General features: G+C 40.6%; 1 protein-coding gene across 1 annotated transcript in view; it reads right to left on the bottom strand.

The window, feature by feature from the left end:
- Positions 1 to 730: 730 nt before the first annotated feature.
- Positions 731 to 21,031, bottom strand: part of SLC26A5 (solute carrier family 26 member 5) — a 55,022-nt gene continuing 34,721 nt past the window's right edge. The window contains exons 8-19 of the mRNA XM_055301285.1: positions 19,864 to 19,946; positions 15,140 to 15,287; positions 13,183 to 13,296; positions 11,920 to 11,997; positions 11,148 to 11,243; positions 10,614 to 10,720; positions 9,514 to 9,583; positions 8,491 to 8,583; positions 7,301 to 7,408; positions 6,455 to 6,655; positions 5,815 to 5,869; positions 731 to 4,376 (exon numbers count right to left, since the gene is read on the bottom strand). Coding sequence (XP_055157260.1) covers positions 4,183 to 4,376; positions 5,815 to 5,869; positions 6,455 to 6,655; positions 7,301 to 7,408; positions 8,491 to 8,583; positions 9,514 to 9,583; positions 10,614 to 10,720; positions 11,148 to 11,243; positions 11,920 to 11,997; positions 13,183 to 13,296; positions 15,140 to 15,287; positions 19,864 to 19,946 — 1,347 coding nt within the window. The 3' untranslated portion in view covers positions 731 to 4,182. The remainder of the gene's footprint in view (positions 4,377 to 5,814; positions 5,870 to 6,454; positions 6,656 to 7,300; positions 7,409 to 8,490; positions 8,584 to 9,513; positions 9,584 to 10,613; positions 10,721 to 11,147; positions 11,244 to 11,919; positions 11,998 to 13,182; positions 13,297 to 15,139; positions 15,288 to 19,863; positions 19,947 to 21,031) is intronic.

Raw genomic sequence — 21,031 nt, 5'->3', positions numbered from 1 at the left:
CAAGATAAAATGAACACACATTTCACCAGTAACCCCCTCCACCTAATCTATATGTGTGTACATATATACATGTGTATACGGAGGTGTATGGACACATGTTTTACATTCATCAGGGAGCTGATAAAATACAAAGAGTTGACTAGAAAAATACTGATGACTACAAATTACTTTCTAATAAGCATTTTAAAAATGTGATTGGATTTATAAAACTTTAATTTCCACAAAGCTCAGGTTTATGTTACATAAGGTGAAATGAAAAGGCTCGTAATGCTTTTTTTTCAAAGGCAAGATAGGTTTTTGAGATGCTCAAACTTGATTAAATTCAAGTCAGTCGGGAGGTTACCTGCTACAATGCTGAGCTTTTGAACATTCTATTGTTGGGATCTGAGGGGTTTCAAAGCCATTGCATGCACTTTGGTTGGCTATATGGAGAATTAAGGTAGTACTTTGATCAGTTTTCAAACAACTTTTATCAGCACTCAAACCACAATATCAAGAATCTAAACATACTGAATCCTAAAAGCATTCCTGAAAGCTACACTAAAAAGAACCAACAGCATTTTTGCACTCAAACCACACAGGCTCACACCAAGGACATTTTTGAATTTAAAATTTGATTTACTATCTTTAAAGGGGCAGATATAATAGATAAAACCTTCCCTTCCACGTGCCCTATATTCCCTCTCCCTGACCTCACTCAAGGGCATACACGACCCCCCCCCCCCCGCCCCAAAACAGAAAAACACACCTACCCATTCCATGGCAGATTCTTTGGGTTTGTTACCTTTGCCTTTATCCACACATGAGGGCAAACTCATTTCCTCAAAATGTACCTTTGGAGGCAGGCACCTCCTTTATCTGTTGAACAGGTAAGAATACAGGATCAAACCACATGGAATTGATATTTTAGATGTCACCTGAAAACTATAAAATGAGCTACTCACAGGGCTTGCAGAGGATTCATATCTTTCTTTTTTCTCTGAGTCCCACTGCAGATGAGACTGACCATTTCAATCCTACTCTAAGCTGTCCTATAATTATACAAAGTCAATGTCTGTGACAAGAATTGTTTCCTCGGTCCTGGTTCGCAATTATTTTCAAACGTATTCCGTCTATCCATGAGGCAGAAATCAACCACTATCATATTGTGTAGTATTTGAGAAAAACAAAGGACTTCTCTATGTGGGACCCTCCCTGAACACAGGGCTTTCCCCTATTGCCATAGAAGACTTGCCAAGTCCCAATATCTATCATTGTGGATTATGCCCATTTTGGCAGTGCAGTAAGACTGAGTTTGAACCAGGGCTGAGAAACAGGAAGCATACGCTAGCAGCTAGCTAGTAAGGTCCAGAAAGAAGAACATAAAGGCATACTTAAAAAAAAGGTCAGGAAAATTTCCCCTATATTAAATAATTTTACGTAAAGCATTCCAACATATTTACATACAGATAAAACATTTTGAAATGCACTCTTAAATTCTTAGAGGCATGTTGAAAATAAAACAGATTTCCCTTCAGTAAAACTAAGGTGCTTTTTATGTACATGGTAAAATTCCACTCACAACAGGTTGAACATTAAAGAACAAAAGTTAAATACAAATCTGTTAGATACTGGTAAATACGGTTTTTGTACACTACGTTCAATCTACCAACTACTAGGACGTGAATATCTACTGTGTGTGAAGCATTTGCTGAAAACAGGTGTTAAAGTATATGGGGTGAAGTATTGTAGACTTGTTTAAAATCCGAAGTTCTGCTTTAATGGCTGAAATGGTGCTGGTCCTTTGACAAAAGCTTCCGCTAAAGCAGAGGTTCTACAAATAAGTGCTCTTTCAGAAGGCAGTCTGTATCAGAATGCAGATGTATCTGCTCTTGCGTGTGGTGATTGCAAGGGAGTAACTGGTTGGGAACCTAGTTTCACTCAAGATCTACATGAAGTACTGATTAGAAAGGAGGGGGTCTACTTTAAGTTAAATTAGTAAAGTCACTGAGCAACCCCATAGTTAAAGCAAACCAACCACAGGGTTTGGTTGGAGTAGACCCATGCTAACCGTTCTTTCTTGGGATCTGACCACACCACTTTTCCCCTGGCAGTGTTTTCTTCAGGAAAACTAAAACAAGAATCAATAAGAAAACATTTTAATAACTGTTAGGGGCATCTGGGTGGCTCGGTTAAGTGTCTGCCTTTGGCTCAGGTCATGATCCTGGGGTCCTGGGATCAGGTTCCCTACTCAGCAGGGGAGCGCCTGCTTCTCCCTCTCCCTCTGCTTCTTCCCCTCCTGCTCTCACTTTCTCTCTCAAATAAATAAATAAATAAAATATTAAAAAAGAACCACAAACTATTAGCAGGAAATCTCAGCAGAGGAGGCTTTAGGCAGGTTGGCTAAAACTTGTCCTTTGATCTGGAAGAAGGAGGTAGTTGGAACTACAAGAAGACCTTTTGATGACAAATTGGCTTGAAGTTCTCCCCAACTCCTTTTGGACAACTATAAAGAGTGCCTCAAATAGGCATTTAACTTAATCATAGGCTTAACTCTGGGTTTGATGAAGAATTAACTGATAACTCTTACGGACTTCCAAGATATTAAATTATACGTAAGAGTCAGCTTTCTTAATACACGGCCTTTAAGGTTACCTTACTATCAGCAACAACAAAACTTGTGGTCACAGTTGTGACAATTTGAACAGCAAAAAAGAACAATTATAATGGACTGAAGAACACTCAAACTATAAAAATTCATGAGCCTATAATATGCCAAAAAAAAGAGAGATGTAAAAGAACCTAATTTGTCATGTTAAACTAACTCCTTACTTTGAAGTTGATAATTAAACGGAAAAAACATCTAACCTGCCTTTTCCAGTAAGAGATGTATTTAAGGATGACCAGACAGCTGAAGTGGAGGAGGAATAGTTGTAGTTTACAAAGAAACACCAACTGATAAATGCTGAAAATCATTTCTTCAATTATTAGAATTAGAAAAAAAATCACAAACAATAAAATTATTGATTTGGGCAAGGATTATCACCAGATGTTAAAACCCCTGGGTGAATGGCTAATGGGAAACCGGGTATTCGTTCAATGCCAAAGGAATACCATAAAGTAACTCACTAGTCACAAAGGGAAAACCTAAATGGGGTATCAGGCTGTCCTGTCAATCCAGGGATCTACTTCCGCATTGTTAATTGTAGGTCAACTAGATGTTATGTGTTTTCTGATGTGATGAGATTTGAAGCATATGTCTCATCTATGATATATTCTAGCAAAAAAAGGTTTTATTTAAATCCATGAAACTTTTAGATAGAACTTTTAGATTACAGGTAGTTCAGGAAATAAAGGGACAAGAGAAATAACACTTTGAAAAAACCAGATGGGATTCTAAGGACAACTGCCCCAATCTAACTCACGGTCATAAAAGGGATGATGCTGGATTAAGATAGACTTAAGGGACTTGAAAAGACATGACCAGCTGTAGTGTTAGGTCACAGAATGAATACTAGTTTGGACAGACCAACTACAAATTTGAGGATGACGGGAAATTTGAATATAGTCTGAGGTGAATCAACACTATGTTGAATATGACCTTACTTTGGTTAAAAGATAAAAATATATATGCACGGAAAAAGATGTGGAAAGAGACGCGTTCAAGTGTTACTGATAATCTTTGGGTGGTAGCAATATAATGTTTTTCTTCTATTTTTTTCTAATCTTTTGATTGTTCTTTGATAATAAAAGGTAATTTTAAAAGAACTTCTAAAAAATTGTGGGTTCGCTCCTTCTGTTAGATAACTCTGATTACAAAAATCCTGTAAATCAACAATTTCAAGAGCAAGGAGCCACTAACCATCTGAGGACAGCATATCTGATCTGTAGGTGAAGTTACTTAAAGGAAATAACTTCTTAAATGCTCAGTTTATGAAGTTAATACTAAAGAGTAACAGAAATGTCACTGCACAATAGATGCAGCTGAGAGGACAATTTATCTTGGAAATAGTCCATTAAAAATAAAAACACAAGTAAGATACATCTTGCTACGCATCATTCACCCTCCAAATCAAGCCTTGACTGCTAGGAAAGAAATCTAATGTTACCCTTAGAAAACCAATCTAATGTCTAGTACTTAAAATATGTAACAATGAGCAATTTCATGAGAGGCCCGTAGCCCATCCCAGCTGAGTTCCTCATCTACGCTTCGGGAGTGGTGGGAGTGGCGTTGGGCTCGGAGTCCTCCTGGGGAGGAAGAGCCGAGGCTTCTTGTTCAGCCAGCGCTTCCCGAAGTTGGCTGCCTAAGACTGCATCGTGGATGCTGTGGAACAGCAGCTCCTTTATCGCAGGGTTTTCAAAAAATCGATTTTGAGTGAGGTCGTTTACAACTTGTGCTATAAAAGAAGGAAGGAAAATCAGTCCACATTCTGGGTACCAGTCTTGAACATTAAAAAAATTCACACTCATATAGTTTCAATACCACAGTGATATACTAAAAAAGTGTCACTCCAATCCTATCCCCATGATATCACACACCAGTAGCAGGAAACTTTCTTTTTTTTAATTTCAATTTTTTATTCAAGTTTTTGTTTAAATTTATGGTTAAAATTTATGGCAAAATTGGTTTCTAGAGTAGAATTTAGTGATTCATCATTTACATATAACACCCATGCTCATCCCAACAAGTGCCCTCCGTAATGTTCATCACCCACTTACCCTATCCCCCTACTCCCCTCCCCTCCAGCAACAGTTTGTTGTCTATAGTTCAGGATGTCTTATGGTCCGCCTCCCTCTCCGTTTTATCTTATTTTATTTTTCCCTTCCTTTCCCCTATGTTCATCTATATTGTTCTTCAAGTCCACGACTGAAATCCTATGGTATTTGTCTTTCTCTGACTTATTTCACTGAGCATAATACCCTCTAGTGTCATCCACATCATTGCAAATGGCAAGATTTCATTCTTTTGATGGCTGAGTAATATTCCATTGTGTGTGTATACACATATCTGTATACATATCACATTTTTTTAATTTTAGAAACTATTATTCTTTTTGTATTTATACAAATAATACAAATCTATATTATTTTTCCTTTTTTCTTACCCAAAAGTATTTCTTTGACATTATATAAAATATTATACATACATAAGACATGATAATACATAGTATACGTATAATAGAAATTATATATTATATATATATTTTCTGGATTTTTTTCACTTAATTTTTTTTTTAAACACTGCATGATATTCTATTATGTAGATGTACCCTAGTTGAAGGCTGTTCCATTTTGCATTCCTGCCAGCAGTGTCTGGGAGTACCTGTTGCCCCGCGGTGTGCCTACAGAGCGTGTTGTCAGACACTTTTCTTTTCAGCCATTCTGGCAGGTGAAAAGGATGCCTTTAGGTAGGTTTCATTTTCAGGCACTGTTTCAACCCAAAGTTTATTATAAAGCAAAAATAGCAGGTGTTGTATGGAAAAACCTAAATAATTTTACAGAACTATGTTTAAAGCAGCCCTTAATTACTAAAAAATGGACCAGCCCAGAACAACGGTTTATAAGCTCCTTCTATCCAGTACAGGGCAGGAAGACCTGCCATAATCGCCTGGCGCGGGGGGTTGCCCATGAGTGACTAATTTCAAAGCTAGCTTTAGAGTGATTTTCAGAAGAACATTTCTCATCTTTTTCCTTCCCCACCTCTGAATAATTTTCATTTTGGCCAAAAACTGAAATTAAGGGAAAAGTATTTCCAAACTTTTAAAAAGTTATTTAAAAAAAAGAGAAATGAAACTAAAGTGTTAAAACTTCTCCCCATTCTGGAAGTGTACTCACCGCTGCATCCTGCTAAATACACATAAATACCGACATCTCCATATTCTTTTACAATCTGTAATAATGTTGAAATAAAGTTTAGTTTCTCTCGACTCCGTGCCAGATGCAAGTCTCTTTCTACCAGTATGTAGTCAGTGATACAAGACACTAGTTCATTCACCTGAGCTACTTATGCATTTTTGAGCTAACCATTTAAAACTATTTTTGTATTTAATTTTTATATGGACAGTGATAATGAGGGCTAGCAAAGAATTCTTGTTAAATTTTATGTAGGTGTAATAAAGGTATAATGGTACTGATTGGTAAAAGAATCTTCTCCTTGTAGAGCTATATCCTGAAATAGTCACGAAAAGGCGGTGACTGGGATGTGCTTTAGAGTCAGAGAAGTGCAAAGTGGGTTGGGGGGGGGTGAACCAAACAAGACTGCCCACAAACTGATGAGCTGTAGCAGCAGAGTGGGAGTCCTGCGGGGCTTCATGACACTGTGCTCTTTATTCTCATACAGTTTGGAAATTTTCCACAACCAAGAGTTGAAAACAACAACAAAGAATTTTAAGAGTTGAAAAAGGACCCTAGATCAACTCTCTGATCTTACTGATGGCACAGAGATATGAAACGACTCATTTAAGAGGATGCTTACCCCAGCCAGGGTTTTGACACCAACGGAATCGATAAAATTGACTTGGGTAAAATCCAGAATGACGGTGTGGATGGTATCCCCAGGGGGCATAAATCTTTGCAGTTCTTCAGGGAAAGTGCTCTTGATGACTATTGGGGGATATTTTACTTCATCATCCTCTTGTTCGGGTTTCGTGGCATCTTCTCCATCCACTTCTGCATCCTGTCAACACATAAACCAAACCAGAAGTCTATGAACACCTCGCATGTTGGTTCAGAGAAAGATTCATAAGGGAAAACTAGTTGCCATACTGTCAGGCTCCTGACTCCACCAGACCTCTTCTAAGATATTTGTTGTATCCCATACTTACAATGTGACGGAAAAAGGATGTGTACATAATATGCAGTTTTAGCTCAGTTTCTTTTCTTCTCTTCTCCTTTTGTTGTTGTCCAATGAAATCCACTCTCCTTAGTCATCATATCCAATCTCTCCTCATCTCTAAAATGGTTCCATTAACTTCAGCACAACCACAAGTTACCATAAGCTTGAACAACAAAATCTAGCCTTTGAGGTTTTTTTGTTTTTGTTACTATCAGGTGAATGAATCTATGACAAAGTAGCTATGGTAAAATTTATTAAGATACTACTGTGTGATTTTTTTTTAAACAATATTTTCCGGGTTCATATCCCTACTTTTTTCATAATTGGCCTTATCATGTGTCTTTAATAGATAAAGGATACTGAAATGGTTTTGAAGCTTTCCTATCTTAGGGGCTTCCTGCTGTGTTAAGACCTCAATCATGAATGAAGGTGGGGCGTGGTGCAGATTAAGAGAGAAGGGAAAGTTACAGGGAAGAGACCACTCACCACTTTGACAACAGCTGCATTGGCCACATTTGCATTTCCAACTTCCTTGGCATACTTCTTCATAGCCTTTCTTCTTGCTCCCATTATGACTGCTGGGTTCACTCCAGTCTTTGCAGAAGAGCGATACATGCAAAATCATTTGTTGGCACCCAGGAACCCACGCAAATGCAATACATCTTCAAGTCCCCCCCCCCATCTATTTTCTATGCCAAGTTATCACTCCACCTCTTGCTCTACCATTCCCTCAGGCAACCTGAACTGAGTTATTCCCTTAATAAAGGAACATGAGTAACTCTCCTTATTCTTATGTGCATTTAGCAGGATGCGGCAGTGAGTACACTAAAGTATCAAGGGGAATTTTTAAAGTAGTGTTTTTCAAATTCACTCTCAGATTCTCATATTTAAGAGACTCTGGGGTTGACTGAGAGATTTTCTTATATACTGGGCAATGTGGGGTCAAGTTCTAAATACCACCAAAGGAACCCACATGATCTAAAGAGTGAAAAACCTAAATTTATTTTTTCACTTTTTTTTAAGATTTTATTTATTTATTCAGGAGAGACACACAGAGGAGAGGCAGAGACACAGGCAGAGGGAGAAGCAGGCTCCCTGCAGGGGAGCCTGATGCAGAACTCGATCCCAGGACCCTGGGATCATGCCCTGGGCCAAAGGCAGACAGATGCTCAACTACTGAACCACCTAGGCATCCCTCACTTTTTTTCTTAAAAATTTTTTGAAAAGGTAATATGTGCACAAGAGAAGAGAATGACTAGTGGTGTTGGCTGCATAACAGTGTGAATATAAATTCCATCTGCTGAATGATAAATTTACTGAAGATGGTAAAGTTTATGTATATTTTACTGAGAGCGAGTGAGAGAGAGGGAGGAAGGGAGAGAATGGAACAGTATAAAAGGTATATCAAGACATTTAAAGGTCCCTTACATTCCTGTCAATCCACAGGTCCACTCAAAAATAATCAATTTCTTGGGGCACCTGGGTGGCTCAGTAGGGTAAGCGTCTGTCTTCAGCTCAGGTCATGATCTCAGGGTCCCAGGATCAAGCGAGCCCCTATTGGGCTCCCTCTCAGCCTCTCCCTCACCCTCTTTCTCTCTGTGCCTTTCCTCTCTTTCACACTCTCTCAAGCAAATAAATAAAAAATCTTTAAAAAAAATCAATTTCTTGTGACTCACCTTTCTTTTCAAAGCATTGCTATACAAGTCGCTATTTGCATAATAAATTGGAGCATTTATTTGGAATATTTTTATTCCAGGAATTTCTTTCACCTGAAATAAAATGTTAGTGAATTTAACACAGGGAAATATTTCAGAGTCAAAACTGCACCTGCTTCCCTCCTCCAACCTGAAAATCTACACAGAAGTCGCTCAAGGCCCTCTCTTATAGGGTTTAGATAAAATGGTCACTGTGTCCTACTTACTCGTGTCCTGGACAAAGGAGTTCTGAGAAGAGAGCCTTTAATACACACATCTTCACATTTCTCCTAAGTCTTTGTTTCATATTCACCATAAAACACAAAGAAGGAACCAAAAACTATTAAAAACAGAGAAAAGGAAACAGATAAGAGAAGGGAGGCTGGCACTGAGACCCTGAGGAATAAGCAGAAGGAGAGGTTATGTTGGTGACTCCGGGAATGCAGACAGGGGCTGAAACAGACCCAAGAGCAACAGAGAACCCAGAAGCCTCTAGAATGCAGTTTAGAAATGAGAAATCCAGCACATAATTCTTTAGAAGGAGGGAAAATGAGCAATCCTCAAAGCAGTCTCTTCTCCCAGTATCTTATAGTGGGTCTGAGAATGTCTTCCCAAACATAAAACAAATCAAAGAGAACTAATTTTAAGAGGTTCTGTAAAAGTCTTTGAGACACTCTGTCAGGATACTAAAAATCAAGGGAATTTTAAGGCATAATTTTAACATACAAAGCATCCTCTCAGTATTTTGTAAATATATACTTTAATTCCAAGAATATATACTTATCATTACAGAAAAGGGAAAAATAAATATTAGGAGGTTGAGTAATTATAGTACAAACTCTAAAACTGAATCCAGATAATAAATCCCAGTTCATGCTTTTCATTCTGACCACTATACCTCCCTACTTTTCAGCCCCACTTTTTGTCCTGTGTAAAAATAATATTTAGTCTGCCCATCACATGACATGCTTACAACCATCTAAAATGACAGGAAAAAGGTCCTACCTCCTCATAGGCATCTATATCAATGTACACATCCGTGTCGGGAAGCTGTCCAAGGACTTTGTAGCTGGGACTAAAGATACAGGGACAGTGTGTTACAATACTATTGTGTTGAGGCCCAGTATGTGATTTAAACATGAGGCTTCCCATGTTCACATGTCATGTATGGACTTGCTAATGAACTCAGGAATACATGATCCTTATATGGTTACCTTTGCAAAGGGCTTCACATGGATCACATTCTCAGGGCCATTCCCAGCATGCCCCCACACCCTGCCCCCAAGGTACAGGACACACTCACCCTACACACACACTCACACACACATCCCTCACACATCACACAATCGGGCATTTAAAGACGGAGGCTAAAGTCATTAAAGTGAACTGTGCAGAGTTCAAGTCATGCCAGGGAATGTGTAACTCAAGTTCTCATCCACTCAATAGAATTGTCTTTCTACTCTCAGTCTAAAGCAGGAGAGGAGTTTTTCTTTTTGTTTCTAATAAAAGGCTCTGACTCATGGGAGTGCTTGTCAACTGAGGGTATGGGAAGAAAACAAAAAACAACCCTCAAAGTAGCATGGAAGTTTTTTTAAGTTTGGCTTGAATAGATTTTAAACATTGTTTCTGGAGAGCCCTCCTCTTTTTATAGGACAATCTGGCTCAAACTGGATACTGTAATGATGACAGATACTACTGCTTGAGCACCTCATATTACCTTATCATATCCTGCATACTAGACTTATTTGGTCTTATTTGGTGTTGGTCATTGTCAGAGGGACTGGCAAAGATAAAGCATGGCTCAAGGTCTTGATTTGACATTCCATGGACTTGCTACAATGCCCTGGTGCTTCTTAGCAGGTATGCACAAGTGCTTTGTGTATTACAATATATAATATGAATGTGAGCTGTTTTTTCTGGGTGGAGTCTCTCAGTAAGCTTTCAGAAAATATACACTATATGCCCGGGACTGGACTCTGGGAATATCGCCTCCACAATCAAGATGCTCACACTCTAGTGGGGTCTGTTGATAATTATAATAGAATTAAAGTCAATACTGCAATTTCAGGCAGGACAATCACGTCCATCTCAATCTGTACACTTACCTCTGTGTTCTGTAAATCACAGTTAGCAGAGCAATGATCACAGCTGTAATCAGACCATAGTCCAGCCCCAGGAACAAGGAGGAAACAAAAGTGGTAAGCCAGATGGTCTGCACAAAAGACAGAAAACTTTATGTGAGATCACGCTAAAAATTTTCTAAGAGTCTGTCATGCAAACACACACACACACACACACACAGTACCTAAAGTTGCCTAACTAGATGCTACACATAACAAATGACTGCATTAGCTTATTTTTCTCACATTTTAAAAAGATTTTATTTATTCATGAGAGAGAGAGTGAGGAAGAGAGACGTGAGAGCACACAAGCAGGGGGAGGGCCAGAGGGAGAAGCAGACTCCTCCTCACAGGGAGCCTGACGTGGGGCTCCATCCTAAGACCCCAGGATCATTACCTGAGCCAAAGGCAGATGCCTAACTGACTGAGCCACCCAGGCCCCCCTCTTTCTTACATTTTTAGCAGCACATCCATGTGTTGCAATGACATATTAACCTAACACTCATCTTTGTTACTTACCAGTTCTATTTTGCTTGTTCTCCAGAAAAAGGGGAGATCAGAGAATTGCATAAACATTCCTTTCAGGTTGACAATCACAATGGCCGACAGCACAGCCTGAAACAGAGCACATCCCGCATGCCTCTCCTTTTGTGTCCACAGAGTCTCCTTTGCTGGCTCCTCACTGTCCTCCTGCTGCCCTCCCCATGTCTTCTCCCCACTCACTTCCCATGTAGCAGCGATGGTACGTTTGGAGCCATGGACACCTGGATTTTCAGGACTTGGTTAGCTAAAATGGGTCTTGGAAAACCCATTGGACAGGCTTATATCCTAGTAGCAAACCTGCATGGCGGTCAAGAGGTTCAGAGTTTAACTTGGTACTCCAGGAATGATTTGACCCATGGTCTTCCTACATTGTGATTTTCTCCACTCTATATTGTCCCTCATCTCTACTAGATTAAACAGATCAGCAAACAAACATTTTAGGAGTGGAGGCCATCTCAGAGTTTTAATGGAAGTGCAAGGTCACAGAAGATCAAAGAGAGAAGGGACCTTGGAGATTAATCAGTCCAAACTCTCACTTGCAGATAAGGAAACGGAGGCCCAAAGATGTTGAGATGGCTTTCCCAGGGGCAGGACTATAGAGCGGGATCTTGATCCCAGCCTTGCTCATTCTTATACCACTCTGCTAGAGTTATAGTAAAAAGGCACGAGATGGCCACAAAAATATAAACAAATAAATAGCAAAATCTCTACACATGGTAACACCTCACACCAAGTTCAAGCTACGCACCTGGGGTAACGATTCGAAGAGGAATCCGGTGGCTAATATGACCAGCAGAATCATTAGTGAGGCCAAACAACCTGCAAGCTGAATGAGAAAGGATCCACGGAAGGGGCTTTTAGGAGATATGAGTAAGAGGCAAGGCAGAGGGTGATCTCAGTCTTTTTAAAAAAATTTTATTTATTTATGAGAGACAGAGAAAGAGAGAGAGTGAGGCAGAGACACAGGCAGAGGGAGAAGCAGACTCCTCCTAACAGGGAGCCCGACGTGGGACTCGATCCCGGGTCTCCAGGATCACACCCTGGGCTGACGGTGGCGCTAAACCGCTGACCCACCCAGGCTGCCCTGATCTTAGTCTTTTGATAATCACTGAAGGAAGATCAAGAAAATATGGATTCAAACAAGTCATCAAAACCAGTGCATAAACCTGTAACTCCTTCACACTCCCTTTCTGAAGTTTTAGTTTCTCTTATAGCTTTTAAATAGAGGCTGAGGGGCGCCTGGGTGGCTCAGTCAGTGAAGCACCTGCCTTCGGCTCAGTTCAGGATCCTGGGGTCCTGGGATCGAGCCCCAGGTCAGGCTTCCTGTTCAGCAGGGAGTCTGCTTCTCCCCCTCCTTCTGTGCTCTCTTTCTCAAATAAACAAACAAAATCTTTAAAAATAAATAGAGGTTGAAATGATTAAAAACCCTGACTGAAATGCCCTCGCCAGGGGTGAGGGAAAGGAGATAATGACCTAAGCAAGATCCACAAGGGCCAGGAGAATCAAATGGGATCCTTCTGTCCAATGACCACTAGCCACATGCAGTTATTATATTTTTAAAATTAAAATTAAATACAACTAAAAATTCTGGTCTCGGTTGCATTTCCCACATTTCAACTGCTCAAGGGCCCCATGTGGCTAAGAGCTGTCATACTGGACAGTGAAAATAGTGAACTTTTCCATCATTGCAGGAAGTTCTACTGGACGTGCTGCCATCTTGACCATACTAGGTCTCAGACTTTCATAGCAACATCCTATGTCTGGACTGTAAGGTTTACTGGCAGCAGAGACTGTTGTATAATTTTCAATTTAACTGGAAAATATACCTCTTTCCTATATATTCAGTTCCTGTGTTTTGCTCCGACCATTCATGCCCTTCTCTGATTCACTGCATAGCTCAATGGAGCGTCAATCTTCAGATGGAGCAGCTTTGTTTGGGTTCAGAATAGAATCAAGGGATTAAAGTTTACCACCCCAAATCACCGTCCTGAGAGGCCGGTTGTATACACACCTGTGTCTTGCCTCCGGTTCCCTCCTGAACAAGGCTTCGAGACAAGGAGCACGAAATGGAGAAAGTCTGGAAGAGTGAGCCAATGGAATTGCACAGTCCCAGGGCGATGAGCTCCTTTTCCATGTGGAAACAAAGCACACCAGAGGTCAGTCATTCTTCAGAAAAAAAGGCAAGATGGCCCATTTTAGACACATTTTCCGCAGTGTAGGGTGTCTCTTTATTCTCTTTCCAAGTATAAAAGTTTCCTTAGCACGAGTTTAAAATAGACATTCTTAAGATGAGAGAAAAGCGACAATGTTCGCAAGAGATAAAAGCTGCACTCACTACTTAGTCCCCTCTTTCCCAGACACACTTTCTTATACAAATAATTTTTTTTAAAGAAAACTGCAGCAAAAAGGGAGAATATTTTTGTTGTAAGTTATTGGTATAGAATTGTTGGCATCTTCTAAATGCCTCGACTCTTGCCCTTCAATGAGTACATGACATTGTCCTCTTGGGACCAGTGAGTGAGACCTGCTTTCAGGGCTACTTCTGGTCTTTCTAGTTGAATCATCGTGTCCTTGGGATTGTGGAGCATTTAACATTCTCCTAGAAACACACAGTGTGTTAAAGTAGACACTGTCATGCCAAAATTATGCCTAATGGTATTCAGCTTATCTATTGATAGGTTATAAAAGGAGGTGGCGGGGCATCTGGGAGGCCCAGCCATTTAGCGACTCTTGATTTTGGCTCAGGTCATCTTGATCTTATGGTCATGAGTTCGAGCCCCACATTGGGCTCCATGCTGGGTGTGGAGTCTGCTTGAAGATTCTCTCTCTTCCTCTCCCTTTGTCCCTCCCCTCATCCTCTCTAAAAAACAAAAAAATTTAAAAAGGAGGTGGCAGTTCTCCAGAGTGGCTGTACCAGTTCACATTCCCATCAACTGTGTGGAGGTTCCTCAAAGAGTTAAAAATAGATCTGCCCTATGACCCAGCAATTGCACTGTTGGGGATTTACCCCAAAGATACAGATGCAGTGAAACGCTGGAACACCTGCACCCCGATGTTTATAGCAGCAATGTCCACAATAGCCAAACTGTGGGAGGAGCCTCGGTGTCCATCGAAAGATGAATGGATAAAGAAGATGTGGTTTATGTATACAAGGGAATATTCCTCAGCCATTAGAAATGACAAATACCCACCATTTGCTTTGACGTGGATGGAACCGGAGGGTATTATGCTGGGTGAAGTAAGTCAATCGGAGAAGGACAAACATTATATGTTCTCATTCATTTGGGGAATATAAAAAATAGTGAAAGGGAATAAAGGGGAAAGGAGAAAGAATGAGTGGGAAATATCAGAAGGGGAGACAGAACATGAGAGACTCATAACTCTGGGAAATGAACTAGGGGTGGTGGAAGGGGAGGTGGGCGCGGGGTGGGGGTGACTGGGTGATGGGCACTGAGGTTGGCACTTGACGGATGAGCACTGGGTATTATTCTATATATTGGCAAATTGAACACCAATAAAAAATAAATTTATAAAAAAAAGGAGGTGGCAAAGAATATAATGTGGAGTTTGAGTGATGAATCATATATTCCAAGTTCAATGAACAAGGAAATGTCTTCCCAGAAATGGTTCTAGATAAACATTTACTTCTCAGGCTGTGAGCTTTGAAAAATAGGGATAACATCTGTTGGAGTATGGCAAACTGAAAGCCTCACATCCAAAGGTTACATCTTCCTAGCAGGACCCCTACCTGTGACACGAGGTAGGACTGTATCTCAGTGCTCTGATGATCTAATGCACATAATGAAAAAAAAACTGTAGTGTTGAATAAGTACATGTTTCCAATACCTCCATCATCAAACTAGAAGTTTTTCTACTGAGACAGAGAAATTCCAATCATTTGCCTTCCATAGCACAGCAGGATGATTATACCATAATGAAACATCTGGAGGGAATTAATGATTTCCTACCTGATTGCCATCAACCTGGTAGCCATGTTTATTTGCCAGGGTCTTGGCCATTGATATGGTCACTGAAAATCCAACAATGGCTATGGCGATGGCATCCACGTACACAAGGTGGAAGAGGCTGGTGTCCGGGTTGGCTGGAGGTAGTAGCCTGAAAGGTCAAGCTGACTTTAACCCAAGCATTGTGGCCATGGGGGAAAAACCATGCAACTAGAGGGGAGCATTTCAGGACAGCATCATCTGCAAATGAGGTGATCAATGCTTGGATACCTGTGTGCTCTGGTTTGTCAAAAAGAAACACCCTCTTTGACACACAAAGGTTCTTTTTAGGCTCCAACCCTATTATTACTAGCTTTCTACCTGAATGGGTTATCAGCAGACATCAGATGCGGTTTTATTTAGAAAAGGAGTAACCTCATACCTCATGACACCCTGTATGGCAGGTGTAAGTAAGACACCGAACAGGAAGAAGAGAGGGTCAGCAAAGTGCTCAGATGGCACAAGACATTTGAACCAAAGTCTGAGGGCAGGAAGTCTATCTTAGAGGAGAACTACTATCAAGACTGTTTCCTTTTGTTATTTCGAGTAAAGACTGTTTTCCAGGATCCCTTTAAGTGAATTTCCAACACGGGAAAGGAGCCACAGGTTATCCACTTTGGGTCTCACCTGGTAGTACTGGGAATCTAGAGGGACCAATGGGGAATCCAGTTTTTGTGGTCCATGCTTATAGTTTGGAACCGAACCCTTGTCCTAAAGGAACAGAATAGGGATTTCCTGGAATGGTATGGGATAAGGGGCAATAGAGGTTTTTCAAAGGCATCTGATTCAATACAAGGCATTGGGCTAGATAATAATACTAACCAGTTTAGGTACCATATAATTCTTTTTTACATTAACAACCATTTATTAGGTGCTTCCCCTGTGCCAGGTTCTGTGCTTATTTATCTCAGACAGCCCAGTGAGCTAGGAACCACTATATTCCTCAGTTTACAGATGATGAGGCATAGTGAGACTAAGCAAATTGTCTAAGGTCAAATGGCTCATGTACACATCACCACCAGTACAACAAAAACCATGAAGAACTGGCCTCCCTGTGCCTATTTCTCTTACTGTGTCGTATCACGGTGATAAAGGGGGTGTCTCAGGTTCTGGGGTAAGGGAAAGGGAAGGGGAGAAGGAAAAAAAAATTGAACATATAGTGAGCCTACATTTTGTGCTGTATGCCTGACATACGTCATCTCATCTGTCCTCATAGCAATCCTATTAGATGGGTGCCATTAATATCCTAATTTATAGGTAAAACAAATGGATACCTGCAGATGTTATTTGTCCAAGATGGAGCAAGGAGTTAAACCCAGGAGGTCCCACTGCAAAACTTATTGTCTTTCCCTTGCATTTTGCTATAGAAGCATTTGCCATGAGGGAAGCCCTAGCAGCAGACTTGGGACTGCAGAATAAAAGAATGTATTTTTGAATGAGTTAAGGAAAGTAGACTAAGAAACAGGGTATATTGCCATGATTGGGATCTTTAAGAGTCAGCTGTCACTTTCTGGACACTGTGCTATGTGTGTATTTGTGGGTGTGTATAGATGCATAGTTTGCTTTCAAATATGGTTGCCAACAGTTCCTCCCATACTTGTATGTGCTGCTTGTCCCCTGAGGCTGGGAGGATCTGTTTCTCCTCTGGTGAGTCTGGGCTGGTCTTGTGATTTGATTGAGCCAACTGAATGTGGTGCAAGTGATGCTGTATGAGTGCTTTTAGAAGCCTGGCACCTCCTATTTTTTCTATCTTGTTTCCTTGAGTCACCATATAACAGTCTGGCTATCCAGCCAGAGTCACCAGGTGGGGAGAAGATGCCAGCCAGTCATCACCCATTCCAGCCCTCCACTTGAGGTATCAGACACATGAGTGAAGTCCTCCTGGATCCTCCAGCACCAGGCACACCTTCAGACATGAAAGACCCCAAGTGACACCAGGAGATCACCCAGCTCCCTACCTAGGTTGTGAATTGTGAGCAAATAAATGGCTGTTGTTTTGAGATGTTTTGGAGCTGTTACTCAGCAGTAAGACTCATAGATAACTGAAACAGTATGATTATATGTAGATATGTAAATAGGTAAGCATTACTTATTTCCTGCTTAGTTTTGGGCAAAGTTCCAGAAAGTGTAGCCAGGTTATAGAAGGGTAAAAAAATTTTTTTTAAAGTATGGCTCTCACATACGGAGGAAAAGCAACATATTTCGGTACAAAGCAACAGGAAAAGGAAGGTATTGGGTAGAAACGGTGGTGAACTGCATGTAAATTTTTAAAAGGAGAAATCTAACCGTAAGAATTCACATTTAACCAAATTATTTGTGATCAGTTATTGAATAGAATTGTCTACTGGATCTAGTCAAAGACTAATGTGTAGCACACGATTAATTATGTTAGGGACCCAGGTGTGAGGTAATGGAAACCGCGAACAACTGAGCATCGGAAGACTGTATTCTGGGTCCAGGCTGGGACTCACCTGTGAGCCACTAAACCTCATCCACATCTCTCAAATGTCACCTTCTCTAATAGCCTACTTAACACAGCAGCCCAGCCCCTTCTATCCCTTAGCAGGCCTCCCTTTTCTGCATAGCACTTCTCACTACTTTTTCTCCACCCACCCCTCCCTCCACCACTGGAGAATATAAACTTCAAGGCAGCAGACACTTTTTTGCTTGCATGGCTGCTTTTGTTTTTAACTGCTGTGTCTCTGGTACACAGTAGGCACTTAATAAACATATGCCAAATAAATGAACTTCTTTACCTTGTAAAATGTATGTACGTCAATAGTGTTATTGTGAGCACCCACTGAGATGGCAGTTATAAAAGTATTTTATAAATCTTAAGTCCAAACAGAAAAATAGGTGTTATTACTGTGTTTTAGGCCTACACTGAATCATAAGTAACATGTTCATGACAGCAACCCATTATTTTGAAGGGGAGTGCATGCTTCCTCCTTCAACACTTGCTCTGGGGTAGGGGTGGGCGTTGGGGGTGATCTCTGGCTTCCTGAGCAACTCCTGCCCTTGCGCTTCCCAGGAAATTCTCAGATGGAACCAGAGGCAAGGCTTGATGCAGTATGCCAGGTTCATCAGTGGCCAACATCTGGGCAAACATCTGATTCTGCTCATCTGGGAAGAGAGAAGAAGGCAAGAGAAAGAGACAGTACAAGAGACAGAGACACAGAGAGCAATATAGAGACAGCCAGAGCGTGTCAGAGAGGAACAGAATGAGATGAGAAGAGAGGCTCAAAGTTATGCTAGCTCCTTCAAATATATATATATATATTTTTATGATAGTCACACAGAGAGAGAGAGAGGCAGAGACACAGGCAGAGGGAGAAGCAGGCTCCATGCACCGGGAGCCCGACGTGGGATTCGATCCCGGGTCTCCAGGATCACGCCCTGGGCCAAAGGCAGGCGCTAAACCGCTGCACCACCCAGGGATCCCTAGCTCCTTCAAATATAAAAAGAAGAGTAAAAACATTTGAAAGGTAGAGTTAAAGAAGATCGACAAAGCATATATGACTTGAAACTAGAAAATCTGTTGAAAAAAATGAGCCACAGAACTTCCAATTAGCATGTCTTCAAGGCTTCGAGGTACACGCTAGGTGGTGCTTTATGTGCACTATCTCCAGTGGCCTCACCATTACCCTTGACACAGGACTTGATTACCATGCTACCCTAGCAGGGGAGGAGGCTGGGGCTTTAAGAGGGTCAGTGACCTGCCCAAAGTCACACAGTTAGTAAGCGTCAGGCTAGATTTAGGTATTTTTGCTCTTAATTCTGATGCCCTCTCTTGAAGAGAGATTTTAAAAACCAGTAAGTGCTAAACAATATGAAACAAAATACTACGTACCACTGTTGGTGGGACTTTAAAATGGTGTGATCACTACAGAAGATAGTATGCAAGTTCCTCAAAAAGTTTAAAATTGAACTATCACATGATCCAGCAATCCCACTTCTGGGACTATATCCAGAAGACCCACAAGTAGGAGCCTGAGGACATATTTGCACATCCATGTTCACAGCAGTAACATTCACAATCGCTAAGAGGTGGAAGCAACCCAAATGTCCATTGTTGGGTGAACAGATAAATGTGATTGACATATATATATATATATATTGTATACATATATATACACACACACAGTGAAATTTTATTCAGCTTTAAAAAGGAAGGACACTGTCACTTGCTACAACATAGATGAATTCTGGGGATTTTATGCTGAATGAAATAAGCTAGTCGCAAAAAGGCAAATAGAATTCCACTTATATAAGTTATCAAGAGTAGTTAATTTGTACAGAGAAAAAGAATGGTGGTTTCCAGGGGCTGGGAGGAAGGGAGAATAGGGAATTATTGTTTAATTATTGTTTAATTATTGTTGGGTATAGTTTCAGATTTGCAAGATGAGAAAGTTCTGCAGATCTGTTTCACGACAATGTGAATATACTTAACATACTGAAGTGTATGCATCCAAAGGATTAAGATGGTAAATTTTCTGTTATATGTTTTTTTAACCACAATTTAAAAAAAAAGGGGGCTAAAACTCAAAAAACCCAAAGCCTCAGCTATTTGATACATAGGAAAAAAAAAAAAGATGTTGGATTGTAAGCATACTAAAGCAGGAGTTAGAAACAATAATAGATCTATTGATTATTCAAGTTGCACTGTCACTTAAAATAAAACTTCCTACCCCAGCGGAAGTGTCCCGACGACATCCACGTTGTATGACTCTTTCAAGTTAAACCCAGCTGAAATGCCAGTTCCCATCACCACCTAAAACAGACACAAATCCAAATGCGCCTTCATAGATGAAAATTCAACTGCCACAAAAGTAAGGTTCAAACAGTTTGTCAGTCAGGCCAAAACCTACTTTCACTTTTAACTCAAAACCTTTTAGGAGTTGCCTTTGCCTTTGGCAGTCGAAAGAGTCTCTGGCTAAGATGGCATCAACAAAGGATGTTGAGAAGTGTATTGTGAGGGTGGTACACTGACAGGGAGTCCGTACAGAACCTATGTTTGGACCTATGTTTGTGTCCATGGCACAGCACCAACTGTGGTTACAGGCCTCTGCTGTTACAGGCACACCCACCTCAGCTACAGTCAGGGTCACAGAGTTCCATTGTGTGTAAGCCCTCCTGGACAGTCAGGGCAACGTAGAACGAGCTGGTGTGTCAAGGGCAACCCTTACTGAAGTGCAATGGAAAAATAACAGAAGGAGACGAAATACTTTTCATCTTGAAGAACTATTGCTCTAGAACTTTCTGAGTGGGTCATCCAGGAGAGAGTTAGGGCTGGTCAGGGTAGGGAGCCAGGGCCTCACAGTAGTGGCCGCTGCGGGAAACCAGTAATAAGGTAATGTTATAATGAAACAGTTGTGGTCATTTAAGAACATAATAGAGTATATAGCAGGTTCATTGCATGTGCACTGTTTCTACAATGGTTCCTAAATTGTTAGATGTAAGTATGTATTACGATGTAAATATGTATTAACTACTAATACATGGAACTGTTGGGTATTTCTTTTGGCCTGGGAGTGCCGGGAACCAAGAAAAATCTGGGAACCTTTGGTCTCTTGCTCTTTTCAAAAATGGAAACAGCTTAATTTTTTCAGGTTATTAAAGTTGTAGGTGTTCATTATAACACAATCAGATGATAAAAATTTGAGGAAGAAAAATATTCCATAGTCTCATCACTCAGAGATGATTCATATTAAAATTTTTATGGATGGCCTCCACCTATATTTTAAAAATCATCCCTGTCTCTAATAGATTTCCTTTTCTTTCAGCATATTTGTGGAAGTTCCCCTTGACAAATTCTAACCTTCCCTTTGGCAGACCTGGGAGAAAAATGGTAGAACT

Source organism: Nyctereutes procyonoides, unplaced genomic scaffold (genome assembly GCF_905146905.1).
Source record: "Nyctereutes procyonoides isolate TBG_1078 unplaced genomic scaffold, NYPRO_anot_genome, whole genome shotgun sequence".
Lineage (NCBI taxonomy): Eukaryota > Metazoa > Chordata > Mammalia > Carnivora > Canidae > Nyctereutes > Nyctereutes procyonoides.
This window is presented reverse-complemented; position numbering and strand designations above follow the sequence as displayed.